A 21,214-nucleotide genomic window follows, 5' to 3' on the forward strand; every position below is an offset into this window, starting at 1 on the left:
AAATATCCACTGTATTGGGCTGTTCACTTCATAAACCCTGGCTTGGCTACATGTGTGATATGTTTCAAGTCTGACACAAAGCCACCAAACACTTTCTTGGTGAAACCTCCTCACATCAGATATGAATGCTGAAGTGGGAGCTTTCATTGTTTTTGTGCTGGTAGAACGTTGCAGAAATACACAGGGCTGGCTGTGTATTCTTAGTCACTTTTAAAAAAATGTCCTGGTGTGTCTAGAATGATGGTTTCTGTTCTTTGCAAAAATAAAAACATCAAACAAGATAAAGTCCGATGTAACCAAGACCCTCTACTTGAACCTTCTGTCGGTACTGTTTAAGTACTGTAAGTTTCCATGGTTCATGTTATCTTAGGATATCTTGTGAAACGAATCCTTGTGGTCCCTACTCTGGGTAACACTTTGTGACTTAACTTTTTACAGTGAACATAAAGATTCTGAAAAGAAACACAAAGAGAAGGAGAAGACCAAACACAAAGATGGAAGCTCAGAAAAGCATAAAGACAAACACAAAGACAGAGACAAGGAAAAACGAAAAGAGGAAAAGGTACAGAGTTTTCTAGTGGGGGAGGAAGGGACGTGGATGCATTTTTGTTTACCTTTAAAAGCAGCTCTCTGCACTGCATAGTAAGATCCCTTGGCCTTGGAGTGAAAGGTCTCTTGTCAGGAGAATTCAGAGCAAACTTTAAACTATAAAAACTAAGCCTTTTATCACCATATGTCTCACAGTAGCAGATCTGTCCATATCATTACCTTTTTTTTTTTTATGTTGCCAGTGGATACATTGAGAATGCATTAGGGAAAATTAATTGTTTTTGGGAGAAGGCCTAATGCCTTGTTGGTCTTCTGTTCATTAAAGATTCTTCCCGAGTGAAAATTTAGTGATGCTGGTGCCCTTTGTGGCTTTTGGTTCCAACATAACCAGTACAAGCCTTCTAAAAATGACTAGGCTCACCCGGCTGAGAATGAATAGTACTCTGTATAGTTTTAAAAAGAGATTGTTTTTATTTTAGCTTTGAAAAAGTAATTTTTGTACTTGGTAAATTCAGATACTATGAAATAAGGAATATGGTGAAGAAGACATCTCTTCACCACTGACTCATTGTCTCCCATCCTTCTCAGAGGCAATCGCTATACTGATTATGTTTTGTATCCTTCTAGAGATACTCTGTGTATATCTGTGTGTATGTGTGTATCCCTTTGTGTGTATATATGAAGATTTTTTTTGAAAGATAAAGTTTCTGACGAATCTACAAAGCAGGAAGTTGAAGGGGAGGGGGTCATAAGTATACTTTGCCGAAGTCAGAGAAGGCAGGGCATACAGTTTTTTGTTTGTTTGTTTGTTTTTAAATAAAGACAGGGGTCTCACTATGTTGGCGAGGCTAGTCTCGAACTCCTGGCCTCAAGCAGTCCTCCCACCTCATCCTCTCAAAGTGTTTGGATTATAGGCATGAGCCATCACATCTGGCCCATATGTTTTGTTTGGTTGGTTTTTGCTTTTGTTTCCTCTCTGCACTGCCAATGGCAACTTCTTGAGTAGTAGAACATACTTATTGGGGAAAAGAGACCTGCCATCACTTAAAGGTAAAAAGCTGCCATTTTGAAGGGAAACCTTTCTCAGTGAGTTGGACAGTTTCACCCAGAAGAATTGTTAAAAACGAGTGTTGGAAAATGTCAGGACCTTTAGTTCATCTGTTCAGTTTTGCTAACATAAGAGCCAGCCTGTGATCATAACGTCCCAAGACTTGATGCTATATATTCTCAAAAAGAGGTTTCTTCAGATTTAGTCCTTTCAAGGTACTAGTTACTGTTGTTTGACTTTTCAGGTTCGAGCCTCTGGGGATGCAAAAATAAAGAAGGAGAAGGAAAATGGCTTCTCTAGGTAAGACTTTGCTGCTGCGTGGGCTTCCCTTTCTCCGGGTGGGCAGCAGGCCAGCTGCCTGTGTTGTAATGTTGTCTGAGTTTACCCAAAACACACTGACCTGGCCATCTTGATGGTTCCCAGAAACTCAGCAGTGAGAAGACTTGGTATAAGCCAACCTGAGCCTTTCTACAGTGCCATTTAGTGAGACTGACCAGCACATTTTCCAGAAGGTTATTTCGAGTAGAGAAGGTTGACAGGAGAGATTTTTAAAAATTGAGATTTGCATATCCCAAAATTTGTCTTTTAATGGTATACAGTGTACTGTTTTTCTTTTAGTATATTCACAAGGTATTACAGCCTCTTCACTAATTCCAGAACATTTTCATTTCTCTAAAAAGGAACTTCATATTCAGTAGTGATTATGGAGTTTTCTGAAAAATTGCTTAGTCTGAATTCGTCCTTAGTAATATTAGGAGACTTATATATAAAAGATCATTTGACCTACATGTTAGGGATGAGTGTAGATTTGGGTAGAATTATGTTATCTCTTTTCTAGAAGGAGAGGAAAATGCACACAATCTAGAGGTTACTTCCTATACTGCTTTTACCTTTATAATTTTGTTTTCCTCATCCTCAATTTCCTAAAATAAGCCCAAAAGTTCCCCTCTAGTTTCGAAACAACTAGATGTTTATTGTTACATATTCTCACTTCACTGAATGACAGAATGGATTTATTAGAAATAGTTGGAAATATTTGCATTATTGACTAGGACAAAACACTTTGAGAGTTTTGCTTCCTTGAATCTTTGAACTTCCAGTTTCATTTGTTAAAGTTTTTGACAGTTGTGCCTGGTACTCTGGGTCCTTTAGACAAGGAGAAGCAGGTGCCCTCTTCAGGCGTGTTTCATAATTGGTCTAGGAATGCAGAATAATAAAATTCAAGAAGCATTAGAGCTGCAAGCTGCCCTAGGAATTTTGATTTCTCAGATAAAGTGACCGAAGCACTGCTGGGCTAATCTCTGCCGAGAGACTGCCTTGGATTTTTATTAAACTGATATGAATAAACTTTTTGGACTTGATGTGTAGTTGTGAGTTCATTTTCAGACTTTTTGGGTTAGAAAATTAGGAACACAGCCTTCTTTGAGGCAGTGGTCTCTATGTTCACTTTGTTGGACTCCTTGCTGGCTTCTGTGTATGTCTTTGTAAAGAATCCAGATGCTTCACTGGAATACAGTTTTCTGCTAAATTGTTTTAGGACTTCTTCCTTCAGACCTAATAACCCTTCCCACATGTTTTTGTCTTCAGTGTGACAAAATTAGGATCTAGCATTTACTTAACTAGTTGGGTAAATGATAGGCTTTCTTTCCTTCTGGACCCTAGGGTCTATGTCAGTATTCAGGCAGGAGGGGGAACAGCTGTAGAAGCTGGCATTTGGTTAGTGTGCTAAAGTAAGTTCTTTAAACATTCAAATTCTATCACAAGCAGGGGGACCCAGTATGCTTTTTTTGGTTGGAGGTACTCTTGAAACCCTGTGAATATACTTTGTAGTGGAGTCTGGATTCTTAATCCTTGGATCCCTCCACAGGGGCCAGCTACATGTAAGGAGGCCAATGCTTGTACTGAGTTAAGGCAATGAGGTTCTGAAGAGATGTGCCAGGCCACGGAGGATCCCTTGGGGGGCAGTGATTGTTGGGCTCTATGGTATTTTTTACTTGTTCCTTCTTTGTTTTGGTTCAAGATGGTTGTCTCAAAGGATTGTCTTTTTATATTTATATTTTGAAGGTAAGATCTTAACAAATAGTAGTGAGACACTCTTCTGTATATAAAGTAAACCTAAGTTAGGACATTGAACAATGAATAGATTTGGCATAGGATGCCTTCTGTTTATTCTGGTTTAACACATGCCCTTCTTTTGTTGTAATGTTGTCAGCTTGGTTATCTTTCCATGTAACTGAATATACATGTACATTATTGCCAGATTTTTAGAACTTTAAGATACTAAGTTGGGGAAATCAACTTAGTTTATTTCTTTGTTTATTCCTTTCCTTGTAAAAGCTGTACTTTAGCTTTTGGAGTACTGGAACAATCAGTTCAGCTTGTGGGGTCAAATATATGGTAGGTTTCTCGTGTAAGGCAAGAAAACACCTTAGGTTTATTTCTGGAGTGGTTCGTGCCACGCTGGCAAAGACAGCTAAGAAATAGTGAGAAAGAATTCTGAGTTAGAGTAAGGAGTCTTGATCCCAAATCCTGATATTGCCCATTCACATGTACAATGAGGACAAATACTGTCTACTTCACAGGATTGAAGTGAGAAAAAGTGCTCACAGAAAATCTTTATAATATATATGTGGTTGTCCTTATTTATATTAGCTTCTTTTCAACGAGATGACATATTCCTTCTTTGTATTAATACAATACAGATGTTCTAGCACTCTGTGACCAGCAATTTTTTTTCTCTTTAGTCCACCACAAATTAAAGATGAACCTGAAGATGATGGCTATTTTGTTCCTCCTAAAGAGGATATAAAGCCATTAAAGAGACCTCGAGATGAGGATGAGTGAGTATTTTCTTAAAACTTTGACTTTTGAAAACAAAAAGGAGGAGTTTAAAGAATAAATGTGATGTGTTTCTTTATAATACATATAGAAGCTGCATTAATTGGCTTTTACTCATTTGGGATTTGTGATTAATGGACTGATCTCTCTGAATTATGAGAAGTAGGGTTTGCTAAGCAAGTAAGTAGTATTCCCAAGGCTTACATGAAGATTATATAGATTTTTCTTATTGTAAAGGCAATAGATATTTATTGTAGAAATTTCAAATAATACAGAATTCATGAAGAATAAATTAAGTCACTTAAAATTTCTCATTGCCTACCATAGATAACTTAAAGCAGTTTCTCTTAGACCTATCCCTGTCAGTACATTCTAAGTGAAGTTTCAGTGTGTAAAAATAATAAAACTGCTCATAAGACATGTACCTCTTTCCCCAGATTCAGTGAGATTAAACTATATTCATTATTTTCACTCTTACATAGCTTATTACGCTATTATTATAGTAGAAAATGGATGGAAAGGGAGAAGAGAAATACTTAGTGAACTCCTTTGTATTCATTCAATCTAGAATTTCTTTCCTCCACATTCCAGTGAGTTACTGCTATGTGGTGGCTAGTGTGCTGTGCGTTTGGTTCCCAAACTTTCATCTTTTATTTTTATTTTTTATTTTATTTTATTTCCCAAACTTTCATCTGATAGTGGTATTTATTTCTGCATATATCCCCCCACCCTATTTTGCTTCCAGGCCAGTGTAAGTGGTTAGTTTTGCTCTACATAGGGCTGTAACTATTCCTTTGGTCTGACCTTCATTATTTTCTCCACTTCTGTTACTCTTGACCGTAGAATGCCCAGCCAAGAATAACAGCAATTACTCCTGCCATGGAGGCTTCCAAGAGTTGGTAGGTCTCCTATGAGTGAGGACTCCTGAATCATAATTATGCTAACTGTGTATTCATGTTCCCCTTTCTAGTGCTGATTATAAACCTAAGAAAATTAAAACAGAAGATATCAAGAAGGAGAAGAAAAGAAAACTAGAGGAAGAAGAGGTTAGTAAAGAGACTTAGGCCCTTTGGGGTGAGTTTGGAAGTGAGAGTTTTCCAGTAAGCAGCTTCTTAAGACAAATGAGTTTTAGGTATTTATTGGCTTGTTTGTTGTAGTAATAACATTAGGGAAAAAAATTTAATAAGTGATGGCTGTGGCACTGGTAGTTTTAAGATCTCTATGAATCCCCACAGTGTCTTAAGTTAACCACAACCAGCAGTGATTCTGCTGTCAGCCTTCCTGGGTGTCTGTCTACCCACAGCTATGCTGCCAACAGATGTTCTTCCAAAAAGTATATCATCTTCATATATACAGAAGCAGTGTTAACAAGAAACCACATTTTGGCTTATAACCCTGAAGAAATTTCCCTAAGAATTTTTTGCTCATCATTCACTTTGGGTAACCATTCCTATCTAAAGTTCTTTAATGGGTGCCCCTTTGACATAAAATTGACACCCAAACTCTTTACCGCAGCTCCTCCCAATCTGGCCCCTGCATCTTGTGCCTCTCTTCATCTTGTGCCTCTTCTCTAGCTTGCTTGTACCAGTCACATTAACCTCCTTTGTTTCTTTTCCACACCAAATTCTTTCATACTTCCGAGATATATGGAGCACCTGCTGTTCCTCTGTCTGGAACACACACGCTCCCTTCTTTATCCTCTTGGCCTATAACCTTCCTCAAAAAACTCGGTTCCGTTTAAATGCTTTCCTAAATGTTCTTGTTGATGCTTGTGGTAGATTGAAAATAGAATCATATGCTTTCTCCTTTTGACACTTTTGAGTTCTTATACTAAAAAATTGTTAGCAGGTAATTCGAGAAAAGATGTCAGAAATTCACAGAGGTCTAATGATGCCCTCCCCTAAGAGAAGAAGGGGTTGTGTGAGTTCTTAGCTCTTATGCTACATTTGAGGTTAGCCACTGTCATGGGCAAAATGGGTTCACAAATGTAAAGTGGATAGTTTGAAGTACCAGCAGTAAAGAGAGTGATAGTGAAGGGGCAGGGAGTCTTAAGAGGATAATCTGTCATAATAGTAGAATGATGTTAATAATCACAATTAAATGTAATAGGTGCTTACCATGTGCCAGGCATTCTTCTACATTTTTTATATATGTATCATTTCATTTAATCCTTACAACCTGAAAAGGTTGTTATATCCCTATTATCATCTCCATTTTGCGGATGCAGAAATAGAGTATAGAAGTGTTGAATCACTTGCCTGAGGTCACATAGCTACTAAAGTGGTAAAGCCAGCATTTGATCCCATGCAGTCTGACTTCAGCGCCAGCACACCAGCTACTATATTATCCTACCTCCCCTGGGACTTTGTTGATTCTCCTGATTCTGCAAGGAGGGAGAAGAAAGGTCTTTAATGAAATCATATGAAGACTATTAGTGACTGAGTTGAGCCATAGAGAGATGATCAGGTCCTGTATTTAGAAGATCATAGTTTTTATGACAACTAGTCTATTCTTGGCCAAAGTTCAAATTAATAAGCACTAATTCAAGGAATTGAGAGTGAAATGTTAAGTGGTGATTATGGTAGTCAACCACTCCACTTCCATGTGCCTAATCAGTACAAACTAGTCAGTAAAGGAATATAAAACTTGAGTTCTCCAAGTGTTGTTTTTCTTTTATGTTTACATTGCATTTATGCAAAAATAATACTCTGAATTTGTTAAACATTGGGAAAAAAGAACAGTTGACTTCAGTTTTTATTCTATTTAGCAACCCTACCACATAGGGGGAAAAATGCTGGCTGAAAGACTCTGAATTAATACAGTCTTACTGTGGCAGGGACCCCGGATGGCAGAATCTGTCATTAAACCTCACTCGCCAACTATGCTTTTTGTTGTTATTGTTGTTGTTGTTTTCCTCTTGTTTTTGAGAATTGTTCTGTGGGCTCTCCGTGACTGATACCCCAATTTGAGGTTTGAAAACATACAGTGTAGCCAGTAGTTTCCTGTTGGGACCATCTGCATGCCTACTCAGAAGCTGTTTAGAGTATCTTCACTGAAAAACATTTCCCTTTCCTGTGGTGTGTTTCACCCTAAATAGTAAACATTATCTGAATTAATGTGATCCTGTAGTACCTTCTCCCAAACATACCCACATATTTATATTCTCCATGCCTGTTTTAAAATATGGGTGGTACTGTAAGCTTTTCCTCTTTTTTCTATTCCTATCTTGATTGCTCTCCTATTATGAGGGTCTAAAATGTTTATTCCAATTATTGCCGTAAGTCACATTCTGTTATTTTTCTCATAAAGTTAGGCTCTTATCATAGTTAATAACAGCTGTATGACCTTTATCAAGTGAAAAAACCTGTTTCAAAGTCCTTGCTTGTAACTGGAAATGGTTAAATGAACCCGTCCATACACTTTCCAGCTGTGCCACTCTTTAATTGATTTTAAGATGGTTCAAAACCACCTTTAAACTTGTTGAATAAAGACTGAATAAATAGTTAAATTATGTTGAATAGGTAGGACACAGGAAAATATTCTTCAAAAGAGTTCAGATTCTGAGTGGGATCTTCACTTGTTGAATATTACATTTTTGTTTGGGTTTTGTGTGTATGTTTTGAGATTTATCTCTGTATTGGTGAGTTCTGCCTGTTTAGGTTTGATACCCTTTTTTTGTGCCACTGTGATCAGCTCATTTACATTCAGAGTTCAAAGAAGAGCCATAAAGAAATACCACCATAGGAATTGGTATCATTTTAGAACCTCTGAAATACTTGCTTACTGCATCGTGACTTTGTGTATACAAGCAGCAGCGATAGAACTATACTCAACTAAATCAACTGGGAATTTTCTTTCATACTGAATGCTAAATATCTAATGCAAAGCCTCGTATAGCCGTTACTGGATTGTACTGGAAGAGGTTTAAAGATGAGTAGGATTAAACATAAGTGAGGAAAAACTAAGTGAGGAAAATACACTCGGATTACTCTCTAGAGCAGTACTTTTCCAAACTCCTTTGAGGTTTAAAAAAAAAAATACAGTTTTCAAGTCTCTTCCCCTGCAGAGTGTTTTTTAACTACTTTCTCAGGTAGTCGTTTGTCAGGAAATTTTAGGAAATACTGCTCTAGAACAGAGCACCAGTACCTTGTTATTCATCTGTCAAATGAGAGGAGTAGAGATCCTCTTTAGTTCTAATACTCTGTGATGACAGTTTTTCTTCCTCATGGCTCCCAAAACTGCCTCCAGAAGTGTGATCAGTCCTTACTAAGTGCTTTCTCACCATGTTTCTTTGTAGGATGGTAAATTGAGAAAACCCAAGAATAAAGATAAAGATAAAAAAGTTCCTGAGCCAGATAACAAGAAAAAGAAACCGAAGAAAGAAGAGGAACAGAAGTGGAAATGGTAACATCTCAGCGCTGGGTTAAAATGCCACCTCTTTTATTGCATATCCTTACGAAGCAAGAATATTGAGTTATTAAAATTAATATCCTGATATTTGGGGTAAAATACTTAAAACAGTTTCTCTAGAATAACATTCGAAATAAGTTTTCCAACTTCTAGTGAAATCATTAACTGGCTCTAAATCTATTGGATCTCAAACTGGTTTCCACCACTGTGAACAGAATGGACTGTAGAAGCAGACCTATGTAGAGGTGGGAATTTAGCATACGAAGAGAGTACAGATGCATTTAAAATCATAGGAAAGGATAGATTATTATGTAAGTCGTGTTGGGAAAACTGCCTGTTTGTTCAACAACAGAAGAAACCTCAACAAGAAAACGTGGGTGAATATTTTTATAATTGTGCAATCGTGAGGATCCTTTGAAGCAGGACATAACCAGAGCCATAAGGAAAGGTGTTTTACGTTTGATACATCAAAGTTCAATTTATGGCAGATGGACAGCTTCATGCCATTAAAAAAAGAAAAAAAGCAAAAGTATTTGCAGTACAAAGGGCTGATATTCCTAATATGAAAAAAAGCTCTTTTAAAACAGGTATGAAAGGAATGGTCTAATCAGAATGTGAAGAACAGGCAGTTTAGTAAAATAAATGGTTAATAAACATCTAAAAATATGATCAACTTCATAAGTAATCAAAGATGCAAAAAAATCTTTTTTTAATGCCTCTTAGATTGGGAAAGATTAATAAGTGAAAATATCTAGAGTTGTGAATATGAGAAAACAAGCATTCTCCCTCCCTGTAGGAGTGAAAATTCAGTCTTTATGAAGGACAGTTTAGTCATAGCTGGTTGCTCTTGAGAAGCATGTTTAGGTGGAGAACTTTTCTACTTTTGGTGTTTAGAATCTTGAAATAAACATGTTTTTAAAAAATACTTATTTCTGTTAACATATTCTACTATTTACTATACCAACAGTACATGATTTTGTGTTTATGATGAAAAAACTCAAATGAGAGATTTAATAGAGTAAAAATCAAAGTCACCTGTACCTCTCTTCTTCCATTCTCATTTTCCTTTCCAGCTTTCCAGCTTTGAGGTAATCACTGTTCATGACTCGGTATATAGCCTTCCAAACCTGTTTATGTGCCTTTATGGCTTTTGTAATTTAGAACTTTGATGTCCACAGCACCTCTGAGGAAAGGGAGAAAGAGCACTGACCAGGAAGGTGGCAGAGAGGAGAGCCACAGTGGCAGAAATGTGGCCACACGGTGACAGCTGTGTGATTGGCATGTTGCTATGGCATCGTGGGATTAAATGGGAAGTATAGAAAAGGAATATCACAGAGCAGAGGAACCCTGGCTCTTTCTAGAGGTCAGAGTCAGAAAGTAAAAGAAGGCCAGGTGCGGTGGCTCATACCTGTCATCCCAGCACTTTGGGAGGCTGAGGCTGGTGAATCACCTGAGGTTAGGAGTTTGATACCAACCTGGCCAACATGGCAAAACCTCATCTCTGCTAAAAATACAAAAATTAGCTGGGTGTGGTGGCATACACCTGTAGTCCCAGCTACTTGGGAGGCTGAGGCAGGAGAATCACTGGCACCTGGGAGGAGGAGGTTGCAGTGAGGTGAGATCATGCCACCACACTCCAGCCTGGGCGACAGAGCGAGACTCCATCTCTCAAAAAAAAAAAAAAAAAAAAAAAACAAAACACAGGGCACAGTGGGCACAGTGGCTCATGCCTATAATCCCAGCACTTTGGGAGGCCAAGGTGGGCGGATCACAAGGTCAGGAGTTCGAGACCAACCTGGCTAACCTGGTGAAACCATCTCTACTAAAAAAATATAAAAATTAGCTGGGCATGATGGCGTGCACCTTAATCGCAGCTACTCAGGAGGCTGAGGTGGGAGAATTGCTTGAACCCGGGACGTGGAGGTTGCAGTGAGCTGAGATTGCATCACTGCACTCCAGCCTGGGCACAAAGCAAGTCTCTGTCTCAAAAGAAAAAAAAAAAAAAGAAAAAAAACATGAGTTTATTTTCCTTGTTTTTATTTCACTTTTCTTTAGAACTAATACAACATTTTCAGTGATCTTGACCTTTAAGAAAGTGATTTTTAGAAATAAAGTGATTGTGTAAATTAGGGGTTATTACTTCGAGTTAAGAGAATGGTACGTTGGTAAATTCATCAGTCAGGGTTCTGTGGTAGGTACTCAATAAATACTTGTTAAATGAACAAATAAATTTCCTTCTCAGGAGCTCCCTGCTGTCTCCCCTTTACTTCAGAGCTTTGGTTCTTTTTGGAATCCAGGCAAGTGCACTGGGTCCGGCCTTCTATGTGTAGAATTAGGTGCCCTTGAGGGGTTTAGGAGCCTAATTTTGCTTTTGTGGTTGAAATCCTTATCAGTGTTGCCACACATTCTCTCTGAGACACTATGACTTTTGGTTTTTATTCTTATTTTGGGTTAAAGGGGAACTGGCTGGTCTTTAACTAAAAGTTGTTTTTTGAGGGATGAGCAGACTTTGCTACAGCTTCTAATCATTTCTCAGGTGTGATGGTTAAATCTTGCACATTCTTTTCAAGCACAATGCTTGAATGGCACGTCGAGTTTTTGGAGTTTAAAATAGGAATGAAGAGCCTCTTAACTGATAGAGGCTGCGGATTGTACTCTGAAGTCAGTTATCCAGTACCTCAGTGACTGCCACTGATGATCTAGTTGGGAACTTAAATGACAGATACTCTTACGTTAACTATTCCTTATGCTGTCCCACTAAAATAAGTACACACTTTACAAGGTTGACAAATTTGCAGATCTTTTGCTTTCCTTCTAAGTCCGCAGAACTGTTTATGTTTACCAGAAAAAAAAACACTTATTCTGATCTTTATCTCCCTCCTTTGGTAATTGTTTGATTGGAAAAGGTCCAGGTCCTTCAGGGTTTCTTTGCTATATCACATTATCTCCATAGAAACATTGTTATAAGTGGTGGCAGTGTGTTTGGGTTCATACATGAAATCCTATTTATCCCAGATGTCCTGATTTTTAAACTGTTGGCCATTGTAGCTGAACAGGGTTTTAGCATTGTTGGGTTAATTAAGTACGCTTTTGTATCAGGGCTGACCTGTGGGAATATAAGTTGCAAGTTAATTCTCAACAGATGATTCTTCATAAAGAATTAGAACCTGGGGAGTTTATTGCAGGTGTTAGGTGTGACTTTAAATGGGGTTTTGAATCTCTTAGCAAAGGTAAAATGCTGTGAGGAGTCAGGACTGTAATGTAAGGAATTAGTGTTGCAAGACCAAGACTCAAATATATGGTCAATGATAGTGATAAGAAATTTATGGAATATGGATTATTGACATTTTGCTCAAACCAGAAAAACTGCCCTTAATTTCAAGGATTAGCATTCGGAATCTATAGCATGTGACCTTTATGTCTAAATTTAAAAAAATTAAATATGAGTTTTATAGCATACTGTGAAGTGCTTGCTAACTGCAAGGGAACTTGATTTTAAAAAGCACATGGAGTTTACTTTCCTGTCTTTATATTTCTAGCACTTTTCCACCTTTCCCCTTCCAAGCAGATGTTATTATTAAATTGGTACTTGATTATTCCAGTCAAGCTGCCAAAGAGAAGCCATTTTGATGTCTAAGTACATGTTTTTGTTTGTTTGTTTTTAAATTTGGGGGGAATATATGCACGCATGGGGAGGCTTAAAGGACAAAACTGTTTGCTTTTATTTGTACAATAATAGCTGTCAACCCAGTCACATGAGCTTATTGAAAGACATACTCTTTCTGTTTAAACTGAGGTTTAGCGTTGCGATTCGTTGAATCTCTTAATTTGCTTAAATGGTAAAGAAGTTGCTGTGGGTCTTAAAGATACACATGTTGAAATAGGAATTGTAAAAACAGTTTGGAGTCTTCATTTAAAAACACTGTAGGGCTGGACATGGTGGCTCACGCCTGTAATCCCAGCACTTTGGAAGGCTGAGGTGAGCAGATCATGAGGTCAGTAGATTGAGACCGTTCTGGCTAACACAGTGAAACCCCATCTCTGTTAAAAATACAAAAACAAAATTAGCTGGGCATGGTGGTGGGGGCTTGTAATCCCAGGTACTCGAGACTGAGGCACAAGAATGGTGTGAACCCTGGAGGCGGAGCTTACAGTGAGCGGAGATCGCGCCACTGCACTCCAGCCTGGGTGACAGAGTGAGACTCTGTCTCAAAAAAAAAAAAAAAAAAACCACTGTAGTTGAAGAGAAGAATGGTGCCAAACTCCCAAGATAGGGAAAGTGTGGCGTTCTGAATCTCCTCACGGTTACTCCGTGACTGCTACATGTCTGTTTGTTGAGATGTAGGAGCTCTTTATATATTTTGTATGTTAACCCTTTATCAGATACATGATTTACAGATATTTTCTCCCATTCTATGAGAGGCTCCTTGCAAATGCTCTCATACACCTACATATATGTATATTTTCTCTATTTGGAGAGTAATAGACTGTAGGACTGGGCGAGTTCCTGCATTGAGATCTTTTTATTAATATATCAATGACTCTGCCAATTTCATATCTGAAAAAGTGGTAATTATAGAAGATCTTTAATGTTCCTTTGAGGTCTAAGATTCTATTAAATCTTTATTTTTGTTTAAATTATTTGTGTAAAATACATATGACATAATATTTATCTTAACCATTTTTAAGTGTACAATTCAGTGGCATTAAGTACATTCATATTGTTGTGCACCATCACCATCTCTAGAACTCTTCATCTTGCAAAACCGAAACTCCGTAGTTATTAACAATTTCCCACTTCTCTGTTGCCCCAGTTCTTTTTTTTTTTTTTAGACGGAGTCTCGCTCTGTTGCCCAGGTTGGAATGCAGTGCTGCAATCTCGGTTCACTGCAACCTTCGCCGCCTGGGTTGAAGCAATTCTCCTGCCTCAGCCTCCTGAGTAGCTGGGAGTACAGGCTCCCACCACCACGCCCGGCTAATCTTTTACATTTTCAGTAGAGATGGGGTTTTGCCATGTTGGCCAGGCTGGTCTGAAACTCCTGACCTCAGGTGATCTGCCCGCCTTGGCCTCCCAAAGTGCTGGTATTACAGGTGTGAGCCACCGTGCCCAGCCTATTCCCCCAGTTCTTGGTAAGCACCATTCTACTTTCTATCTCTATGAATTTGACTACTCTTGGTACCTCATATTAATAGTCATACAGTATTTGTCCTTTGTGACTGACTTATTTCACTTAACAGAATGTCAGCGCTCATCCATGTTGTAGTGTGTTTCAGAATTTTCTGACTTTTAAAGGCTAAATATTCCATTGTTTATACTGCATTTTGTTTGTTCATTCATCTTTTGATGGACATAGGTTATTTCTGCCTTTGGCTGTTGCAGATAGTGCTGCTGTGATCATTCGTGTACAAGTATTTGTTTGAATATTGGGCATATTCCTGGGAATGGAATTGCTGGGTCATGTGGCATTTCTATGCTTAACTTTTTGAGGAACTGCTATGCTATCTTTTCCACATTGGCTGCACCTTTTTACGTTCCTACCAGGACCACACAAGGGTGCTAGCTTCCCTACACCTTCACCAACGCTTGTTATTTTTTGTTTTATTGCCATCCTTATGAGTATGAGTAGTATCTCATTGTGGTTTTGATTGGTATTTTCCTAATGATTAGTGATGGTGAGTATTTTTTCAGGTACTTATTGGCCACTTGTATATCTTCTTTAGAAAAATGTCCATTCAAGTTCTTTGCCCCAACCTCCCCCCCCCAACACGTTTTTTTTTTTTTTTTGAGACAGAGTCTTACTCTGTTGCCCAAGCTGGAGTACAGTGGCACAGTCTTGGCTCACTGCAACCTCTGCCTCCCGGGTTCACGTGATTCTCATGCCTCAGCCTCCTGAGTAGCTGAGATTATAGGCATGCACCACCACACCCAGCTAATTTTTTGAATTTTTAATAAGAATTTTGCCATGTTGGCCAGGCTGGTCTCAAACTCCTGACCTGAAGTGATCCCTCTGCCCGCCTCGGCCTCCCAAAGTATTGGGATTACAGGCGTGAGCCACCGTGCCGAGCCCCGATTTTTGATTTTATCTTTTTTTTTCTCCACCTTAAGACTGAGACTTTGCCCATTTTTTAAATTGGGTTGTTTGTTGAGATGTAGGAGCTCTTTATATATTTTGTATGTTAACCCTTTATCAGATACATGATTTACAGATATTTTCTCCCATTCTGTGAGTTGTCTTTCACTCTCTTGAAGTATCCTTTGATGCACAGAAGTTTTTAAGTTCAGTGAAGTTCAGTTTATTTATTTATTGAGACAGAGTGTCTCTCTGTTGCCCAGGCTGGAGTGCAGTCGCGTGATCTCGGCTCACTACAACCTTCGCCTCCCAGGTTCAAGCGATTCTTGTGTCTCAGTCTCCGGAGTAGCTGGGATTACAGGCGTGTGCCCCCATCCCTGGATAATTTTTGTATTTTTAGTAGAGACGGGGGTCTCGCCATGTTGGCCAGGCTGGTCTCGCACTCCTGTCCTCAAGTGATCCGCCCACCCCAGCCTCCCAAAGTGCGGGGATTACAGGTGTGAGGTACTGTGCCCAGCCGCAATTCATTTCTTCTTTCTGTTACCTGTGTTTTACGTGTCATATCCAATAAATCACTGTCAAATCCAATATTGTGAAGCTTTTCCCCTATGTTGTCTTCCAAGAATTTTATACTTTTGCTCTTATATTTAGGTCTTTGATCCGTTTTGAATTAATATTTGTGTATAATGTAAAGACCCAGTTTGTTTTGCCAGCACTATTGTTGAAAAGACTGTTCTTTCTCCATTGAATGGTCTTAAGCATCCTTGTTGTAAATCATTTGACCATATATGTTGACTGTGGTTTTATAGTAATACCATTGTTACAATATGGTTTGATACATGTAATTTTTATTTGATGTTTCTGAACTTTGTTTAAAATTGAACATGGCTGAATGATTGATAAAATAAAATAAAATAAATAAAATATTGGACTTGGAAAGTAAATATGAGGGTAGTAAGTTAGTTATCTATTAGAGTAAAAGAAACTTGAGACATATCAACCAGTTGCAGTATGTGAGCCTGAGTTGGATCCTGGTCTATGAAATAAATTTCGATGAAATAGGGAAGTTTTTTATACTGACTGGATATTAGAATTACACTAGGAAGTTACTAATTTTGTTAGATGTGATAATAGTTTTGTGGTTATGTGGAAGAATATTATTTTTATGGAGATAACTTGCTGAAAAGTATTTAGTGGTGAAGTATCAGATCTGCAACTAACCTTGAAAATGGTTCAGCCAAAATAGGGAATTTCGCAAATTATTAACTTTTTTTTTTTTTTTTTTTTTGAGATGGAGTCTCACTCTGTTGCCCAGGCTGGAGTGCAGTGGCACGATCTTGGCTCACTGCAACCTCCGCCTCCTGGGTTCAAGCAATTCTCGTGCCTCAGCTTCCTGAGCAGCTGGGACTATAGGTGTGCGCCACCATGCCCGGCTAATTTTCGTATTTTTAGTAGAAACGGGGTTTCACCACATTGCCCAGGCTGGTATCGACCTCCTGACCTCGTGGTCCGCCCGCCTCAGCCTCCTACAGTGCTGGGATTACAGGCGTATATGGTGTTTATTGTATTACTCATTTTTTTTCTTATGTTCAACCATTTTAAAAATACGTTTTCAAAAAGTTGTTTCCACTGAGCTTTAGATTCATTTATCAGTGTTTGCTAGATAGTTCCAGGTAATCCATAAGTACCTTAAACTCAACATGCCCCAGTTAAGCTGTCATTTCCTAGTCTTCTTGCTTTATGTCCTTTCTCATAGGGTTGTTTTCCCCTGTACCTTCCATCTGACATCACCACTCTGAGGAGGCCTTAGCCTACTTATGAACAATGTGAACAATCCTCTGTCATGTATGCCATTGTGGTAAAACAGCTGTTGACATTTTCATGTCCCTCACTTGTTGCTGAGCTCCTTCATTGTTGATCTCTTCCGTCCAGTATCCTTGAACTGAGCTGTTGAAATGTATTTTCCTTTATTCACTACAGTATTTCATCTTTCTTGTGAGTGTTGGCTTTTTCAAAATGAGAGACACTGGTTCTTTTGATCCAGGCCTTGAATGTGAGGCCCAGAAGTCATTCCAGAGCACTAATCAGTTGCGTGGATAATTATTTGGCATTTAATCAGTAATGACCCCCATGTTAGGCAAGGTGATCACTAAATGAGGTTGTGCTTTGTCTTTTAAAGGTGGGAAGAAGAGCGCTATCCTGAAGGCATCAAGTGGAAATTCCTAGAACATAAAGGTCCAGTATTTGCCCCACCATATGAGCCTCTTCCAGAGAGTGTCAAGTTTTACTATGATGGTGAGTTGTTTCAAGGTTCTTGATTCTTGGCCAAGAAAAGAAATCTGCTTCTATTTAGGAATAGAAAACAAGGAAGGATCCTATATAATAGATAATCCTTTTTATTTCATTTTGTTTTATTGCCATGCGATTTTGAGGAAGGGGCATCAGGTGTTAACTCTTAAAGGCCCATTTGCTGCTGAAAAAGTGCCATGAAAAAGGGGCTGTTCATGTCTTCCCTGCATAGTCCGAAAAAGGTTTGTCAACATGGCTCACAGTGTGTGGTTCACAAGCTGAAGGTTTTGATCTGAACTTCATTTCTAGGGAGTGACTCTTTGCAAGAGTTACTAGAAAATCCTCACTTGAATGGTAGTATTTTATGTTAGCAATATAATAATGCAATCGGACAAGCTGCTCATCACTAGAAACAGTACTAGTATATGGTTGAGGATTAATAGTCATCAATCTCTAGATAAGGCTGGTAGGCATCTGTCACTTATTCTGTGTAGCATAACACTATGCCTTTGATGTATGTGCAGTCAAGTCTGATGAGCTGCTTTAAAGAAATGCCCTGCCTGGGTCGCTTAGAACCCTCAGAATTGTCCCTTATCTGTCGTTGGTATTTCTGTTCTTGGGTTGAAGGATTTGAGGGTAGCTTTTGACACGCCTCCTGTTGGCAGTGTAGCAGTATGTAGATGGTAATAACTGATTTTCTTCATTCCATGAGTTTTATCTGGGAATGGTTAGAGCATTGTTCCTTATACCCTTATGTGCTTACGACTCAACAGAGTAGATCTGAGCCCATTTAATAGTTGTGGGGTGGGCTTCTTTTCCCTTCCCCACCGACCCTCTTCTTCTTTCGCTTTTCCCAACTACCCTTCCCTCTTCTTCTGTCCCCTTTCCCCACAGTCCCCCTTCTCCTTTCCCCACCATTCCTCTTCCACCTCCACTTGTCTTGCCACCATCTTTTGGCCACTGTTATTTCACCTCCCCATTTCTCCACCATTTTTCCCACCCTCAACCCCCCACTGTTTTCTTCTTACCCATCCCACTGCCCCCACCAAAAAGAAAAAGTTGTGGGGTGGGATTGAGTACTTCTGAACCAAGTGGTCTGCTGACCAAACTTTGAGAATCACTGGGCAGGATAACTGCTGAAAAGTGTCAGTGGTGAACACTCAGGTGTTCTGGTGTATCTCTCTTTCTACCAGTAGTGGCCGTAGGCCCACCAGTGCTTGTAGGCCTAGGTAGTAGTTTACACTAAAGGGCTGGGTCTGCAGCTGAGGAAAATGCCAGACTTGGCAAGCTGAAATTTGTTTTTTAAAATGACGTATTTATTACCCAAATGTGGTGGTGCACACGTGTAGTCCCAGCTACTCGGGAGGCTAAGGTGGGAGGATCGCTTAAGCCCAGGAGGTGAAGGTTGCAGTGAGCCCAGATCGCGCCACTCCCCTCCAGCCTGTGTGACAGAGTGAGACCCTGCCTCAAAAAATAAAATAATAAATAAATAAAACAACATATTTATTGAATGTATTTGTGTTCAGACACCAAGACCCAGCAGTGGACAGTACCACTGACTTAGACCCTGATCTTGGGGAGTTTGCAGCCTAACAGGACTCCATAATCTCTGGCAAATGCTTATATTACGTAAAGATTTTGAACTGTTGACCAGAGAGCCTAAGATAGTTCTTTCAGCCCTCACAGTGGTCATTCCTGGAGACTCTTAAGTATAATTCAAAGCCAAAACTCCTAATTAAGAGAAAGGGCCTAGGACCTTGAAGAGCACCATCTCAAAGTGTAGGTATTCCATAGCCCTGGTCTGGACTCACCAGGAGCTTTAGGATGCTCAGCTGGTAAAGCCTCACTTTGAGGTTCAGAGTGATGGGAGGGAAAGCTAAATTCCCTAGTCTTGGGGTTTCTCTTCCTTTTCAAGATGGGAAGCAGAGGCCTGGTCTAGTTCACAGGTTGCCATAGTCCTTTCCTCCCATTCTTGCCCAGTCTCCAGCATTTTCTCAGTTGGTCCTCTGCTGGGATTTCTTCTCTTTGTGTGAACTCTTACTCTGTAGTAAGTCAAGAAGTCATATTTGACTTTACTTCAAACTGATACAGTAAGTGCTGCCTACTCTCTGGGGAGGAGAATTCTTAGACTCCTTTAGAACCTGCCAGGGAGGTGGGACATGGGCTAGCTGAAGCAGTGAATTACTGCCTCCTCTAAGGACCTTCAGTTTACAGCTTTGACTCAGCAGTTTCCTTTTCCTGGAGCTCAGCCTTTTCCACAAAGTGTTAACATTGCCAGGAACCTTCCAGTCATCCTCCCACTACTCTACTGCAGGGAACCATCATTTCATCTTTTGACAGCTCATCTAAAATAGGAGGAGTCACAGTTGCTTCTTCCTCTTTTGGGACAGAATTCAGTAAAACAGCCCAAAGTCTCATTTTTAAAATTTTTTAAATTTATATTTATTTATTTGAGACAGAGTCACACTCTTGTCACCCAGGCTGGAGTGCAGTGGCACAATCTTGGCTCACTGCAATCTCCACCTCCAAGGTTCAAACAATTCTCATGTCTCAGCCTCCCAAGTAGCTGAAATTACAGGCACACGCCACCACACCTAATTTTTATATTTTTAATAGAGATGGGGTTTTACCGTGTTGGTCAAGCTGGTCTCGAACTCCTGACCTGAAGTGATCCTCTCACCGCCTCCTAAAGTGCTGGGATTACAGGCGTGAACCACCATGCTCAGCCACATTTTTTTTTGAATGGTGTTAACATTTAGTTTTTACCAAACAGACCTGAAAACAGTTTACATTTTTTTCTTGCCATTTTATTTCATTTATTTTATTTCTAATGACTTAATGTTTTCCGTTATATTGGAAACATGTTACAGTTTTCTAAAGAAGTTCAGGGAATCTTTTAATACACAGCCTGTCTTCCCCAAAGTGTCTTCCTTCCAAAGCAGAAGCTTGGGGGTTGATGGGGGCAACTGCGCCACCTGTTGGCCTTTTAAGTTAATGGTGTCCAAAGTGGGCTCTTTTTATTATAACTGTTGGAATTTTGTGCTACAGTTCTCTACACCCCTGCAGTCAGATTGCAAATCATTATGAGATAAGATGTTTTCTGAGTTTCGAAATAAATGGATTTCTGGTTAAATTTTAGTTTTCTATAAAGAATGTGGGCACCCTTGGTGAATAATTAATACCTGTGTAATAGTAAGGTGGTGGATTTATAGTTAACCTCATTTTAAGTATAGCCAAATGCTCTTAGTATAGCATTGATTGGTTCCAGGTGATGTTGTAAAGTTGGATTTTTAAGAAAGAATGGAAATTGATGCTAAGAGTACTGACAAAAGCATTCTGTTTGAAAAGTGGATTAAATTCCCAAGTACTTTTCTTTCATTGCTTTATTAACTAAATCAGGTACATAAAACCCCTAGGCCCTATTCAGATTTTCTTTACCAGTTAGCAGCTTTCATTGTGAAACATCAGAGTCCCTTTAGACAGCTTTTTGTTTGTTTGTTTGAGACAGAGTCTCGGTTTGTCGCCCAGGCTGAAGTGCAGTGGCGCCATCTTGGCTCACTGCAACCCCTGCCTTCTGGGTTCAAGTGATTCTCAAGCCTCAGCCTCCTGAGTAGCTGGAGTTACAGGCTCCCACCACCAGGTCTGGCTAATTTTTTATACTTTTAGTAGAGATGGGGTTTCGCCGTGTTGGCCAGGCTCATCTGGAACTCCTGACTGCAAGTGATCTGCCTGCTTCAGCCTCCCAGAGTGCTGGGATTATAGGCATGAGCCACCACGCCCAGCCCCTTCAGACAGCTTTTACATAAACAATTGGATACACCAGGAACCCCAGTCATCCCTTGTGCTGTGGATGCATCCTGGTTCCCTGAAAGAGGCAGCATGATGGTACCCATGTTTCATAGCAGTGTATTGCAAACTCTAGTGTGCATCCAAGTCTCGTTAAAATGCAATTTCTGTATAGGATTCAGTAGGTCTAGGAGGGGGACTGGGATTCTGCATTTCTAACAAA

General features: G+C 39.4%; 1 protein-coding gene across 1 annotated transcript in view; it reads left to right on the plus strand.

Annotated features, from left to right (window-relative positions):
- Positions 1-21,214, plus strand: part of TOP1 (DNA topoisomerase I) — a 96,656-nt gene that overhangs the window by 47,994 nt on the left and 27,448 nt on the right. The window contains exons 4-9 of the mRNA XM_010375951.1: positions 439-562; positions 1,842-1,897; positions 4,342-4,437; positions 5,406-5,481; positions 8,733-8,839; positions 17,096-17,211. Of these exons, the coding sequence (XP_010374253.1) occupies positions 439-562; positions 1,842-1,897; positions 4,342-4,437; positions 5,406-5,481; positions 8,733-8,839; positions 17,096-17,211 (575 nt within the window). The remainder of the gene's footprint in view (positions 1-438; positions 563-1,841; positions 1,898-4,341; positions 4,438-5,405; positions 5,482-8,732; positions 8,840-17,095; positions 17,212-21,214) is intronic.

Source organism: Rhinopithecus roxellana, chromosome 13 (genome assembly GCF_007565055.1).
Source record: "Rhinopithecus roxellana isolate Shanxi Qingling chromosome 13, ASM756505v1, whole genome shotgun sequence".
Classification (NCBI taxonomy): Eukaryota; Metazoa; Chordata; class Mammalia; order Primates; family Cercopithecidae; genus Rhinopithecus; species Rhinopithecus roxellana.